At 33.7% G+C, this 16,331-nt stretch overlaps 3 protein-coding genes and 1 long non-coding RNA gene across 4 annotated transcripts in view; all 4 read left to right on the forward strand.

The window, feature by feature from the left end:
• LOC110271871 overlaps nucleotides 1-3,843 on the forward strand; it is a 16,011-nt gene extending 12,168 nt beyond the window's left edge. The window contains exon 3 of the long non-coding RNA XR_002362706.1: nucleotides 3,735-3,843. This is a non-coding gene — a long non-coding RNA (uncharacterized LOC110271871). The remainder of the gene's footprint in view (nucleotides 1-3,734) is intronic.
• Nucleotides 6,601-8,657, forward strand: LOC107643461 (transcription factor MYB1R1). The gene is made up of 3 exons (XM_016347116.2): nucleotides 6,601-7,040; nucleotides 7,157-7,365; nucleotides 7,739-8,657. Exons 1-3 carry the CDS (start codon nucleotides 6,737-6,739, stop codon nucleotides 8,129-8,131), a joined length of 906 nt encoding a protein of 301 aa, XP_016202602.1. The 5' UTR covers nucleotides 6,601-6,736; the 3' UTR covers nucleotides 8,132-8,657.
• Nucleotides 9,805-10,950, forward strand: LOC107640472. The gene is made up of 3 exons (XM_016343992.1): nucleotides 9,805-10,017; nucleotides 10,098-10,430; nucleotides 10,603-10,950. The coding sequence occupies exons 1-3, from the start codon at nucleotides 9,805-9,807 to the stop codon at nucleotides 10,948-10,950; spliced, it is 894 nt and encodes a 297-aa protein (XP_016199478.1).
• On the forward strand, nucleotides 10,972-11,715 carry LOC107640471. The gene has a single exon (XM_016343991.1). It carries the CDS (start codon nucleotides 10,972-10,974, stop codon nucleotides 11,713-11,715), a length of 744 nt encoding a protein of 247 aa, XP_016199477.1.

A 16,331-nucleotide genomic window follows, 5' to 3' on the forward strand; every position in this document is an offset into this window, starting at 1 on the left:
TTAAATAAATTTAGTTAGTATATATTTTTAAATTTTTATTAAATAAATGTATATAACAGTTAAATCTGTTTGTTATGTCAATGTTTGTTGGGACGTTATTTTTCTAATTCTGATCATTTATTTTTTGTTAGAGGCCTCGCCTATTTCTTCTTCAGCGAGTGAGTCACAGACTTGCACCACTAGACACTATTGTCCCCTATTTGAGAGAGGCTGGCTTCGGTGACACGGTGCCTCTCAAGGACTTCGTCTTTAACAACTCCCTGATCACAGTATTTGTGAAGCATTGCCATTTGGAGACTCACACGTTTCACCTGCCATGGGGTGAGTGCACCATTACCTTGCAAGACGTTGTGTACCACCTCGGGCTACACGCGCATGGGGAGCCAGTGGGGGTGCATCCGTGATTTCTATAAATGGTACAACACTGAGATCTAGGAGTTGGTGGAGTGACTACTTGGTGCTAGGCCTCCAGTGGTTCAACAGCAGGGAGCGCAGAGGAAGGAGTCTTTCTCCCTGAAGTTGACATGGCTTTGGGAGCGAGTCGAGCATATGCCCGATACGGCTGATCTAGACATCCTCCGACAATATGCGAAGTGTTACATCATATTATTAATTGGGGGTTACCTGATGACTGACAAATTGAACAATATGGTCTATCTCCAGTGGCTACCTTTACTTGTCGACTTTCAGAAGTCCTGTGGTCTATCTTGGGGTTCGACGTGCTTTCATGAACTATATATAAGCAGAATTTATGATGTATCGCTTGTCCTCGGAAGACTTGAAATGACACATAAATTTTGCGGGCATGTGTCTAATACAATAAGCAGGGAACGCCCTGGGAGGATGCTAACCACTATCATCGGTCCTTAGTGCAAACTTGATCGCCTGAGATCTATCAGATATAATCAACATGCCTTCTTGTGAGGTGACATGTCGTCTCAAATTAGTCAGGAAGAAAGACCATGACTTCGTACTCTCAGACTCTACAATTGCAAAAGCAATAGAAAGGATATTGATGTTGCCATCTTGTGCAACTGCAATAAGCAACACACCACTATATTTGTCGTACAAATATGTACCATCGACAGAAACAAATGGCTTGCAATGCTTGAAAGCCTCAACACAAGACGAGAAGGCCTAGAAGACTTTGTCGAACATGCTACAGTCGCGGACCATAAGGTGCACATCATAGTAAGGTAAGGCCTTGAACTCACGTATAGTTTCGGGACAACAATTCTGCAATGCTTGTAGCAGCTTCGACACCTTGTTGTATGACTCCTTCCAGTCCCCGTATATCTGCGTAATTGCCTTTTGCTTCGCTATCTAGACCTTTCTATACTAGGGCTTAAAGTGATAGATTTGCCGAACTGTAGCCTGTAAGACAGGGATGCTTGCGGATGGGTTAGACTGTATCAACGGCAGGATGACATTGCAGATGAGAGTGCTGTCCAACTGTCGATGGTCTTGGGACATGGTGAGTGTTAAACACGTATGCGCCCACCAACCCTTCGGACCTCCCTAACGAAATAACACATTCATAGTTGGAAACTAAACCATATATAACAATCATAAATGAGTAAATACGTCACAATTAAACTTGACCTCACCAATATTTGAGGTTCTTTTGGAGGGCTATACGGAGACTCCAAGGACATCCAGATGCAAATTGGCGGCAAAGCACATGGTACTTTATTCGATCCGATTCGACAACTTGGTACTCAGCACTTCAGTGGATGCTATAGTTTTTCAAACCCTGCATTACTGCATCTCTGCTTTTGAATCTCTGGTCGTTCCGAAAGTCCACCTCACCATCTAGCTTGTAATCGTCTTCCCTGGTGTTGAAAAATAGAGATTTCTTATGCATCACGTCAAGATCCAATACATGATGGTGACTTGGTACATCTGATAGTACCAGAATCAGGTGGGAGGAGGAGGAGGAAAAACATAGCGGACCACTGCCTTGGCCGGTGTCTCTAGTACAAACTCCTCCTCATCATCATCTTCAAAAGAACTACTATCGTCGCTCTCCGCAACATACTCCTCGTTGGAGTCTTCATCATCCACTGGACTAGCAACATGAATCGGTGGTGGTGCGAGAAGTGGTTCATCCTACACAAAGGTCAAGTGGACAGATCTACTGCTACTAACATCGGCAACCTCCGTGGAAAGCTCCATCACTTGTTTCGCCATGACTCCCATAGATGTCAAACATGAGGCGCACATGCTCGTCGCCATGGAGTCGAAACAGACGAAATTGAAAAACTTCGTTTTTCAACGGTGCTAGCAACCTATACTCGACCCTTCCAATCTCTTTTCTCCCTAAACCACCAAGGTTACTCAATATCAGACTCTTCAACTCGGACAAGGAACTTACTCACCGAGTGCGCAACAGTAACGGATTATAACATTCAAATATCACCCTATTGTCACTGTTTCTCATACGACAATTGGGATACACATAGACAAGCACATATCTGCTACTACTGGACATTTTTGCTATTTTTTAGAAGAAAAACAGAGGAGAAAAAGATATGAAATGTATATGTGGAGAATACCAAGGGTTGCACATCCTTTTATAACTATTGAAAATTTGTCTTACTGTATCTCGTTTACACTGTAAAGGAGATAAATTCACTATAAACGAGATATACACGTATCATTTGATCTATCTTATCTCGTTTACAGTGTAAATGAGATATGTGTAAACTTATCTTGTTTACACTGTAAACGAGATAAGAGATGCGATGTATTTTTGTAATTATTTTACAAATTATTTATTTTAATACATAATTTTTTTATTTATTTAAAAAAATCCTAATAATGAATCATTCGTATGCTATGTTTGATTTATTAGCTGATTTTTAGTATATAAATAATATTTTTACTAAAAAATTATATTTTTGAGAAATTAAATTCGTTTGTAAAAAGTTTGACTTGTTTGGATGCTATTTTTGAAAAAGATCTTTTTTAAATGATATTTTTTTTAAAGATCTTTTATAAAAGTAAAAATGATTTTATGTTTGGATATTTTATGTAAAAAGATTTTTTATTTATCAATTATATTTGGGTAAAATAAGATAAAAGTACTTTTTGTTTATTTATTATGTTAAAAATATCCTTTTTTTAAGAAATTTTTTTTAAAAAGATGTAAATTGTAACTTCTCGAAAAAGATATTTTTAAACTTTTTTAGTGTTTTTACTTTTACTATTAAAAATTTGCTAAACACACTAAAAAACAAAAAAGATATTTTTTCATTGAGAAAAGATCTTTTTTATTGATTTAATGGCATACAAACAAGCACTTAATATATTTTAAATTTTTATTTCAAATTTTTGAGATTTAACCTCTGAGTTAAGTTTAAAATATAACCAGAAGATTTCTAATAGACAGGTAAAAATAAATAAATTTTGAAAATTGAATAAAGACAAAATTAGTTGATACTAATAAATTTGGGAGACTAAGTAATCTAAGAAAATTTTATTTATGCTATTTAAATATTTAGTTTATTATATATTATCTATCTACTTAATATACTAAAATTGGGTTTTCCTCCAACTAATGAAAGTGAGGTGTCATTTTTTCGTGAACCCATTTTTCCTCCAAAATGAATGCATTTAATGAATAATGCATAATTATACTATTAATTCCTTCAATTTTTATTTTACCACTATAAAAGATCATGTATGCTAGGAGAAAATATCATTTGTTTACCAATTACTCTTTCATTTGATAGCTTTTACAACAATTCTTTTTCTTTCTATGAGGCGTCGTTGCAAGAAGGCAACTATCGTGGACACAAACTACCACACTCTCCAACTTTCATGCTCATCATTCGGAGCTATATGAGATATGTTATCTATAAAGTATTTATAGATCATGGTGTTATCATGTATGCATAAATAAAAAATGTTTCGTATTTAAATTTAAGTCATTTACCTATTTGTGGTATATTGTAGTGTGAAATTACTTTCTAATATGTGTTGTGTAATGATATTATGTTCTAATTTAAGCCTTTACTTTAGAACTGTATTATGATTTTATCTCATCATTTTTTCTTAGATATCAAGTTGAAGTATTTTTATTTATTATTATTATTGAAATGGATGTGATATGAAATGTACCAAAAAAAAACTCCCACATTCAATTTATTTTATTGTAGTCTTTTATCTATTCTATTTATTTTTATTTTCTTCTTATTCATTTTATTTTCTTTTTAAATGTTATATAATTTATTATAATTTATACCAATCTATCTATCTACTTAATATACTAAAACTGAGTTTTCCCCCAACAATATTTAATATATTATCAACTAATGAAAGCGAGGTGTCAATTTTTCATGAATTTATTTTCTCTCCAAAATGAAAGTACTATTCTCTCTTCTAAATTTATTTTAGAAAAATTAAAATTCCATGCTGAATATAGGTGGCAAGTTAAAAAAAAAAAGCAAGTTAACGGAATCAAATTATATTTCTATAACATATATAAGAATGTATATTTTTATTATATAAAAATTGAATTTCTGCACTTCATGATGGGCGTGGCATACTTCTTAGCGTGTTTCTTAATTTATTTTTTATAACTCATTGAATATAATTTATTACAGTAAATTAATTATATCAACTAATTGATTTGATTAGGTATTTAAGTATCACACGATTTATTATAATTTATATCAATCAAATAATTGTAAATAAAAATTAAAATCATATTAATGAATTTAATATTAAAGTTAATTTGGCTTTTTATTATTTAGAATATTTTTCGATCAATCATTTTATACTCTTTACTTTTTTTTCAATTTCATTTTGAATTTTAATTTAGTACTCAAAGGTAGTGAAATTCCATTGATACTAAAATAAAGTTACATAAGGGTCCACAGGGTGGAATAAATAAAATAATGTGATACCCACATTGCAACATCCAAATGAAACAACTTAGGATTTAAAATGTTTATCTTTCTCCTTCTCGCCATTTATTATATTATCTATTCTATCTATTCTATTATATAAAAATCGAATTTTTACCTTTAATGATAGAATCAACGTAGCATACTTCTGCTTTATTTTGTTTAACTCATTAAAGATAATTCATTATGATGAATTAATTATATCAACTAATTGATTTGAATAGATATTTAAGTATCACACAATTTAAAATAAGATAATTTATTACTTATTTAAATTGAATACAACAAATATAAATTAATTTAGTTAAAAATTTACTATTTTCTAATCTTCTATAAATAAAAATGACAAAACAAAATTATAAAAATAATCTTTTTATCATTTTTGTTATTTTAATTTTATTTTCTTTGCTTTTTCTTATGTATAATTTTATTTTATATTAACTTTATTTATTTAATAATAAAATATACTCATATTAATTTTATCATATAATAATATATTTTTTCCTATATTAATCGAAGAATTTCAATAGTTATCAACTACATCTAATAGAATGACTGAGAAGTGAGAACTACGAGAAGTTAAACCCATGTTCAAAATGCTAAAACAAAGAAAAGAAAACAGTAGATATATGATTAGAGAAAAATGTATAATAATGACAAAATATACTAAAACTGAATTTTTTCTCCAACTAATAAAAGTGAAATGTTAATTTCTCATGAATTTATTTTTTCTGTAAAATGAAATCACTGATTTCTTTTCTAAATTTATTTTAGAAAAATATATTTATTATAATTATATTACAATTAACATTTAACGAATAATGCATGATTATACTAATTTAGAGAAATATTTTTATTATAATTATATAAAATCAATATTTAATATATTATCAACTAATAAAAGTGAGGTGTCAATTCCTCGTGAATTCATTTTTCCTCCAAAATGAAAGCACTATTCTCTCTTCTAAATTTATTTTAGAAAAATATATTTATTATTATTAAATTACAATATTACAATTAGCATTTAATGAATAATACATAGTGATAATAATTTAGAAAAATAAAATAAAGTCCAGTAATTTATCTTTCGACTGCACACGTGTGTAGAATAACTTTTAAGAATGAGTCATGTATAGTAAATACGGTCGATAATTGTAAAATTGTATACTAACATTGATATAATATTATTTCATGTATATGTTTTGCAAGCTTCAAAGAAAAGTGTTGAGTTGTTTTTTAGTAGATTTAAATTATTTATTGTTTATTAGCGAATTTTGTGCATTAGAATTCTCTAATAATTTATTATTTATTTTGAGCTAATTTTGATATATTCTTACTTGACAGTAAAACATATAAAAATTTGTTGGTGGGTCTAAGTATTATTAAATTGTTTATGATCACATTGAGTATATACGTTTGATTTATTGAAGAAAATAGATTACTAAAACCAATTAATAACTATTTTAGAGTTAATATATTTATCACTAGATTAAGAAAAAATAAATAATACATAACATTTTTTAATATAAATATTTATTATTTAAATTATTTAAAAAAAAACTTAATTAAGGTAAAGTTTACCCAAATTGGGCCTATGTCACTAACCATAAACAAACACAAACCTAGTGTGTAAGTAAACAAAACCCCACATTTGAGTCTGTGACTCTCTCTCTCTATATAAACCAAACCTCCTCCAACTCTTTCTCTTTCTCTCCATTAAAGATTCAAACCCACTCATTATATGCACAAATAGCTTTTCGTCAGAGTTATATTATCTCTCTTCAGTTTCTCTCTTCAGTTTCTTGTATGGGCTGAGAGAGATCCACATGTCTCGCACGTGCTCACAGTGTGGAAATAACGGGCACAACTCCCGCACATGCACAGACGCTTCTCTCGCTGCCGGATCGGTCTCCGGCGGCGGAACCCCTCAAAGAGAGAACGGCATCATGCTCTTCGGCGTAAGACTCACCACCACCGAAGGGACCTCATCGTCATTCAGAAAAAGTGCTAGTATGGGTAATTTGTCACAGTTTGATCAACAACCACCGCAGGATCCAATCGTTGCTGACGCCGGCTATGTGTCCGATGACGTCGTTCACGCCTCCGGCCGCAGCCGCGAGCGCAAACGAGGTAAAATAGTAGAAAAACACGTGCTTAATTGCTTGCTAGTTTATTAGTTTCACTTTTATTATTATTTTTTTAATCTTTTAATTTAATGGTTTTTTTTTTTTTGTGATTGTTATTAGGTGTTCCTTGGACTGAAGAGGAGCACAAATTGTTCTTGTTGGGTTTGCACAAGGTTGGAAAAGGTGACTGGAGAGGAATTTCTAGAAATTTTGTGAAGACTCGGACTCCAACTCAGGTTGCTAGTCACGCACAGAAATATTTCCTCCGCCGCCACAATCAGAACCGCCGCCGCAGAAGATCTAGTCTGTTTGATATCACCACTGATACGGTATTCAATCTAATCTTTTCTATAATTGTTAGCCTTTATGGTAACAAATTATTTAATTTTCAGAAACTGATTTCATAGTAAATGAAAAATATCTCGACGATATAAATATTATTACTATTATTGATGAACAGTATAATCTTTTTTATTAAATGCACAGTACTTAATTACGAAGATTTCAAATCGTGAAAGTTATTATTTGTTGGATTTAAAAAAAAAAACTGTATTTGAATATTTTGTTTGAAAAAGGTTTTTATTCACTTAACTATTAACGTGAGTTACTAATAAAATGCAACGGTTTTTTTTTTTATTTTAAATTCTATTGATTTCATTTTTTTATTCTAATTTTTTTTGGCATTATTTATTCTAAATTAAGGTGATGGAATCCTCTGGCATGATGGAAGAGCAAGTTGAGCAAGAAACTGTTGCGCCACCCACACCCTCTACATACAACAACTTATCTAGCTCTACTTTCCCCATGGCTTTATCTTGTGTGATGTTGCCATTAGCTGCCAAACCAATAAGGCCAACGCCTATTTTGCCTGTGCCACCATCTTCTAAGATGGCTAATTTGAACCTGAAAGAGAAAATAACTCTGAATACAGAATTTCGACCTCCACCATTTGTTCTTAACTTAGGGACGCAGCAATTCCGGAATCAGTCCCCAGACGAAAATAATGATCGCTCCTCACCATCCTCGTCATCCACGTCGTCTTTTCAAGCAGGAAATTTCACTGGTGGTGGAGATAGCATAATTAGTGTTGCTTGAATAGTATATATTGTCTTAATTTAATTTAAGTTTGTAAATTATCGTTAGCTATGGAAAGTGAAAATATAGACCTAATTGAAAAATGATGAAACAAAATAGTATCACTGTTATCAAGTAAAAGAATTGCTTTGAAGATAATTAATTAATTAATTAGACGAGACTATAATAAGATAGGTTAGTTATATAGTTATAAATATAACTATTGTTATTACTATTATTATTATTAGGACAAGAATAGTTAGGGTGTGTTTGGGATATTAAGAAATTTAATCGCTGTTTTAATATATAGAAGTTGGATGAGAACAAGGAAGAGAGACAGAGAGGATGAGTTGTCATATTTGGTGGCTGTTGGGAAATTCTTGTTTCTATTGTGTGTGGGAGTGTGGCTTTGAGAATTGAGATGACAGAGCACCAGGTACTCGGGTTATACTATTGGTCTGTTTTCATTGCAACTTGGTGGGTCTCAAAAATACTATAAAATATTATATTAGATTAAATTATTCAAGGTGGAGGAGAATATATATTATGCTCGTGGTGTCCAATTCATACACGCATGTCTTTGTTACATTTTTTCCCCTGTATTTTTTTAGTAATGAATCTGATTTGTTGAGATAAAAATGGTACGTGGATGTCCATTCCCATGCAGTACTCACATTCTCAAAGAAGGAATAATAATTAATGAATGTTGAAATTGATCTCCCTCGTACATGTATAAATAGAGGCCTTTGCCTCCGAGAGAAACACAAACAAATAATAAAATCACTTCTCTCTTTATGTTACAATCAAATACTCTTCTCTTTATATTTCTACTACAATTCTTTCTCTTCTTTTATTTTATAAGTATTTTAAATTCTATTTTCATCAATAATATAATCTACAATTATCAATTCATATGAATACTTAATAATTGAACTAAAAACTTAATAGAATAATAAAGATTTATTTTATATTTTTGCGCTCGCACAACCATTACAACTTACAAAGTTACAAGAAAGGACAAATGTCAAGGAAATTAATTACATAAAAAACATATAATCAGTAAGGAAGTTGAGGGCTAGCATAAAAAGGAATCAAATTCTAGTGAATCCCCCCGGTGCTGACTTAATTAAGAACTGCTAAAACCCAATTTGTGGAGATGTATGGAAATGATGCCCGTTATTATTGGTTTCTTCCACCTTTAGAGTCTTTGGAATTTTTTGGATTTAACTCCTAAAATGTATAAGATGGTGAAAAGAAAAGAGGTTTTGTCTAATAAACTTAAATAAAGGGATAATTTACCATAATAAATAAATTGGCCTCTAAATTTATTAGAATACACATTTTGTAAAATGAATACCAAAATGTATTTTTTTCATAAATTATGTAAATCGCGACAGGTTCCTGCGGTTTACGAATGCACGTAATTTGCTACAGGAGTGTCGCGGTTTACGTTCGAAGCAAAGCATCACATAATCCGCGCGGTAGGGGTGTCGCGGTTTATGTGTGATTTGCAAACGTGCATAAATCGCTACAAGGGTCTAGCGGTTTATGCTTTGTCAAATTCGCCTATATATACCACTCAAGATAGGGAGTTGGGCATTTGAGGAGAGTCATTTTCACACTTTCACAAATGGATAGTGAAGAGAGCTTGTTGGTTCTAGTCCACTGCTCTGGTAAAATAAAAAAAAAGTAATATGCATGGTGTTAAGTTCACTGATAAAGAACCGCTGAACGTTTTAACCCGTTCGACTGATACTTTGTCGGATCTAAAGAGGAACATATTGCAGAAGGCAGGATTGTGTGGGGCCAAGCTGGTGAAGAAGGTGTTCTATAAGATTCTGATGGCAGTTGTGTCAAGTGGTATGCAGTATGAAACATTTGTGATAGGGTCAGATGAAGACATGGAGGTATTGTTTCATTGTCGGCGGAGTTTTTCGGAGGTGAGAATACACGAGTTGTTTGCCAAGTTGGAAGACCGTGTCGACAGTTTCGGGGCTTCAGCGCCAAATCCTCAGTCGACGACAGTGGGGGTACTTCTACTTCGATGCCTGTCGTTGCACCTGGTTGTCTCTTAGCTGCACATTCACTTGTTCTAGCACCGACAGCTAGGTCACTTGGTTTGATTATTGGTCTTGTTGGTGGTGGTGAGCCAGATCACGTTGAGGATGCGATACAGAAAGATGATTCAAACGATGAGCCCGATCACATATCCAGGGATAGTGAGGAGGAAACTTCAGTGGCCCCACTTGCACCTCAGGGGCCATCCAGTTCTGGGTCCCACCAACAACCGCCGCATTTCTCGACACTGAATTTGGAAGCAGTAAGTCAACAACCAGATGAGGCACACACCTTCGGAGGCTAAAGATTACACGAGGGCAATACTTCTGGGGAATTTCAGATTGGCCAATCTTTCCAGACTAAGGAGAAAGCTGTGATGAGTGTTAAGGATTATAGCATTCGTCGTGGAGTTCAGTATCGGGTTATGGAATCAGATCATCTGGAGATGCAAGGAGTTTGGAAACGGCTGCACGTGGATGATCCGCGTGGCACTTCGGCAGCATAAGGATAACTGGGAGGTTAGAAGGTACAATGGAGCCTACACTTGCCTGGCCACTTCTATTTCGAGAGACCACCGACAGTTCGATTACCATGTAACTTGTGCGAGGATCTATCTATTGGTTAGGGCGGATGCAGCGGTTACGATAAAGGTGTTGCAAGAAGCTACTGAGTCAACCTACGGATTCAGGCCTAGTTATAGGAAGATGTGGAAGGCAAAGCAGAAGGCAGTTGCACAGATCTACGGGGATTGGGAAGAGTTGTATACCGAGTTGCCCCGGTGAATCCTTGGGATGCAAGCAACGATGAACGAAACCATTGCTTTGTTGAAGACTTCTCCAGTGCGTCTAAGTGATGAGGTTGATGAGTTTACAGAGTACTTTCATCGACTTTTCTGGACATTTCCTCCATGCGTTGAGGCTTTTAAACATTGCAAGTCACTAATTAGGATTGACAGTACGCATCTGTATGGGAAGTATGGCGGGACTTTGCTTCTGGCTATTGCGCAAGATGGAAACTTGAATATATTTCCAGTTGTGTTTGCACTTATTGAGGGGGAGAATGCTGAGTCGTGGGCTTTTTTCTTATCCCACTTGTGTCAACTTGTGACCCCAAAAGAAGGCATTCTGGTGATCTCTGACAGACACAACAGCATTAAGGCTGCACTGGAGGCACCAGACAGTGGTTGGCTACCGCCTCATGAATATCGAACGTATTACATTCGACACGTTGCAGCTAATTTTGCTCTCAGTTTCAAGGGTCAGGATGCAAGGCGGCTGCTCGTGAATGTGGCGTATGCCAAGACTGAAGCAGAGTTCGACTACTGGTTTGATATTATGAGAACTGAGAATCCGGCCATGTGTGATTGGGCCAACCGACTGGAGTACGATAAGTGGACCCAACACCAGGATAGAGGCAGACGGTTTGACCACATGACGACGAACATATCTGAGTTTGTTAACTCTGTATTGAAGGGGACACGGAATCTGCCGGGTACTGCACTTGTGAAATCCACATATGGGAGGTTAGCAGAACTTTTTGTCGTCTGAGGGCAGACAGCAGAGGCGCAGTTGGGATCAGGCCAACGGTTTTGCCAGGCGCTGGTCAAGGCGATAGAGCGCAACTTGAAAGATTCGAGGTGCTTCACAGTTACTCTGTTTGACAGACATCAGTTTGAGTATACCATGGCTGAGACGACTCCTACCGGTAACTTTTCGCTTGGAACGTATCAGGTTTCCCTCAGAGATCGCACTTGTGACTGCAGGTACTTTAAAGCTCTCTATTACCTGTCCTGCCATGCGATTGCATGCTGTGCTCAGTCCCGGTTAGACTGGGCTACGTACGTCCATGAGGTTTATACCATAAGTAAGGTGTTCAGTGTACCAGATGGGGTTTTTGCCCCCCTATTCCAAAGGGTCTGTGGCTACCGTACGCCGATCCTACTGTCGTTCCTGATCCTAACATGAGACGTGCTAGAGAAGGGTGACCGAGGTCAACAAGAATCCGTAACACCATGGATGAGGCCGATACTAGTCAGTCAAAGCGATGTGGGCTATGCAGACAGATAGGACACACTCGCAGGACTTGCCCTCAGCGAGGATCCTCCCCCAGAGCCGAGGCATAGGTGTCATTAGGTCGTCATGATTAGCTTTCATTTTTCTTTTCTTATTTGTGTTCTTGTCCTATTTTAGTTGTACTTACTGTTCAATAAAGTTGTACTTACTGTTCATTTTACGGTGACGTGGTTATTGTTAGCGATTCTCTATGTAGTTGTGATTCTCTTGAATAAAAGTGTTCTAATTTTGTTAGTAATTCTATAAGTTCAAGACACCAATTTCAATTAAATCAAAGCACCAACCTATATTGCGCCATACATAAAAAAGGCAAACCAAAGTTTCATCCAATAACTCATATTCCATGAAAAATGAACTAAGTCCACACTAAAGCATAAACAGCTAGACCCCTATAGCGGTTTATGCACGTTTGCAAATCACACATAAACCGCGACACCCCTACCGTGGATTATGTGATGCTTTGCTTCGAACGTAAACTGCGGGACCCCTGTCGCGGTTTACATAGTTTATGAAAAAAATGCATTTTGGTATCCATTTTGCAAAATGTTTATTCTGGTAAATTTGGAGGCTAGTTTATTTATTATGGTAAATTGCCCTAAATAAAGTTTACAGAGCCAGTATTTTTATTAAAATGTGGTCAGCACTTAACCAGTAAAAAAAAGTGAGTAATTTCACATTATTAGATGTAATCTAATACCATTAGAAACACTAATAAATAAATGACTAATTGATAACTACAAATCACAAAAGCTGCTGGTTCCTTAATACTCCTCATAAACTTATTCTCAGTTATTGCTTTTAAGAGGTGGTCGTTCTCGATTGTCGGTAAAATATCGAATTTTTTCACTGATCGATTGAAAAGTTTTTGTTTGGAGCTATGAAGTAGCTAGGAATATTTAGTTGAGTTGTGTTTACATACCAGACACATTTTAAATATGATATTTATTGATATTTGTTCGAGTGTCTTTTATGTCTAACCGTGTTTTAATAAAAAAATAATTTTTTTAGATACACTTATGCACACCTAAATATTCAATCTTATTCTTAACATATATTCTTAAAATCAAAATTACGAGAATCAAACCAATCAAATAATTTGTTCAATAATTCAGTGGTTCAATCGAAGTCGAACTGTAGTTGAACCGGTTTAACCCATTGTCCCACTATAACCAGCAACTCAATCTCATTGCTCCACTATAAACTTTAAAATTAGCCTATACCTAATCTCAACTAAAAGAAACAAACATAAAGAAAACTGCAAATAAAAGCGCTTGAACCACAATTCTCAACCAAATCAAATTGTATAGCATCAAAACTCTTTCACCTCTTTTAATAACCATATACAAGGCCACAATCGAGACTCCATTCACCAAAGAGTTAATTACTTCAATTAATAAAGACATGGTATTTCTTAAACCACACCAATTCCTAATGTATTAATTAACCGACCTATCATACCAAAATCCACAACTGGATTGAAACTCAAACTCCAAAATCATTAAAATCAAAATTTAACAAAACAGTGAAGCACCATCAACAGAATTATTCCAGTTTCATAAAAATTAATAAGGCAAAAAAGAAGAAGCAATAATCAAAATCTATTCTGTCTAGCAACGAAATTAATCAACATAATTAATCAAATTTTCACACAAGAACCAAAATCTATTCTGTTTAGTGACTAGAATCCAAAATAAAAATATAAAAACTCAAAATCATTATAATTAACAAAATAAAAAAATTAATTGAAGAAAGAGAGAGTAACATAATTAAACACTGTAATTTTACGGCAGCAGAGAGAGACAGCGAAGAGTCCACAACGACAGAAGAATGACGTTCATAGAGAGCGAGAGAAAGGGCTCAAAGACAGAGACAGTCTTGACGACGAAGGTAGAGATGGCGACGCCAACAATATCTCCAAACAGACCTTCTGGCGAGAAAGGAACCAAATTAACAGCGAGGGAGGAACGAGACAGAAAGGATGAGAGGCAACGCGAGACGCATTGCAACGAAAGAGACGAGCGACAACGCGAGACTCGTTGCGATAGAGGAGACGAGCTTGAGCAATGGGACGACAACTAGTGGAGCATATGCGATACTAGCGGTGAGACAGTGGTAAACGTGCATTCGGCGATGGAGTGGCATGTGCTAAGAAGCACGAATACAACTCGCAATACGAACACGTTTATGATAAGAATGTTATAAAATTTAGATAAAATATTAAAATAATAAACTATCATATTATAAATATAAGAATATATATAATTACATAAAAAATATGTAAAAAATCCAAAATAACATAATATCAATAATTATAATTTTTAAATAAACCCTTATATGGACATTAAACATTAGATGTTATTAACTTATTTTATGAAAAATTAAAAAATTATACAAGTATCAGTAAAAAAGTCAAAGAAATAATAAAACAATGATAGTTGAGAGAGAGAAATTGCTAAACAAAAGTGGAGCAGAAAGTGAGAGGCAAGAATCATTAATCTCACCGCCTCCTTAGTTTCTTGAGATTTAAAAGTTAGGGTGAATACTCAACCCAATTTTTTTAATCATTTTTTAAAAGGATTATAAGATATTTATTTTTTAAACAACAAAATATTTTTTTGATTTTTAATATTTAATTTCGTGAGACTGGTTAACCTTTTTATTAATAATTTTTTAAAATATATTTATGTGACACGTTAATCACTAATATATTTTCGATTTAATTTTTATAAGTAAAAATAATTTAAAAATTACTAATATTTTTTAGTTTTACATAGTAAATTTAACTAATACATTTAAAAAAAGTAATAGAAAAATAAAAAAACTAAACGACTTGGATAATTATCCTTAAAAGACAACAAAATTCTAAAAAAACGTGTTAATCCTAGTTGATTTTTAATGGATAAATCAATCGTTTAACATGTCATATAGGCTTATTTCGTTAATACAGAGAAAAAATATTGAAAGAGGGACTAATCAATCCATAAAAATACAGATAAAAGACCAAAAAGAATTTTTTTTATTAAGAACCTCGTTATCTTTCGAGGTAATTGTTAGGGGTCGTCTAGAATTTTTTTTTCTAAAAATTAAAATTTGAAAAAAAGACTTTCGGTCGTGCTATAGTCTCATGTAGTCCATGCGAAAGAAAGACGCTTGGATTCACCGCAAATTAGTGTCACTTGACAAAACCACTATAAAGCTGAAAGGTGACCTCCGACTCACCACCAATACACATGTCCACCGTATCCCGTGTGTGTCCGTGTCACATCCGCATCCAACATTGGTATATCCGCGCTACCGGCGAGTCCATGCTTCATAGGGCAGGTGAGAAAGGGGTCCTCAGAAAGTCAAAGTGAGAAAGGGGTGGGGCTGGATTTTGTGGGTTTTGGTTTATATATATATATATAGGGACGGATCTAAGTGAAGGGATGTGGGGGCAAGCGGTCTCACTACAATTTGGAATTTTTTTGAGTAGTATATGATAATAATATTTATTTGTCTCATTAGATTATTAAATTTGACCCCATAATAATTTTTTACTCAATTTTTGGTACTTAATCGTTAATTTAAAAATTTTATATTAGATATTCGTTAGAATGATCAATTCTCATATTTAAACGAAATTAGTGTTTTATTTTTAAATCAACTCAAAAGAATATTATTTATCTTCTTTTCAAATTAGCTTTAATTAATTATTTGTATAAAATATATATTAAAATATAAAATACACATTAAAAATAAGTTAAACAATACATATATTTATATATAGATATATAATAATTAATAAATAATTTAATATTTAATTTTTTATATACACATATTATTTTTATTATAAAAATTATTATTATGTTATATAAATTTTGTCCCACTACCAAAATTTTTTGGATCATATATATATATATATATCCAAACTGGTAATCTAATAAATCAGTTCTGTTTTGTCAGTTTATCGGTTAACTGCTAGTTCGTTCGATTTTTTTACCAATCTTTTTGTAAGGTAGTTTTGGATATTAACTGGATCAATCAAATGGCTGATTTTTTATTATTCCGATTGAATAGGTAGGTCTAGTCAGTTTTAAGAACATTGGCTAAAA

This window comes from Arachis ipaensis, chromosome B05, assembly GCF_000816755.2.
Source record: "Arachis ipaensis cultivar K30076 chromosome B05, Araip1.1, whole genome shotgun sequence".
Classification (NCBI taxonomy): Eukaryota; Viridiplantae; Streptophyta; class Magnoliopsida; order Fabales; family Fabaceae; genus Arachis; species Arachis ipaensis.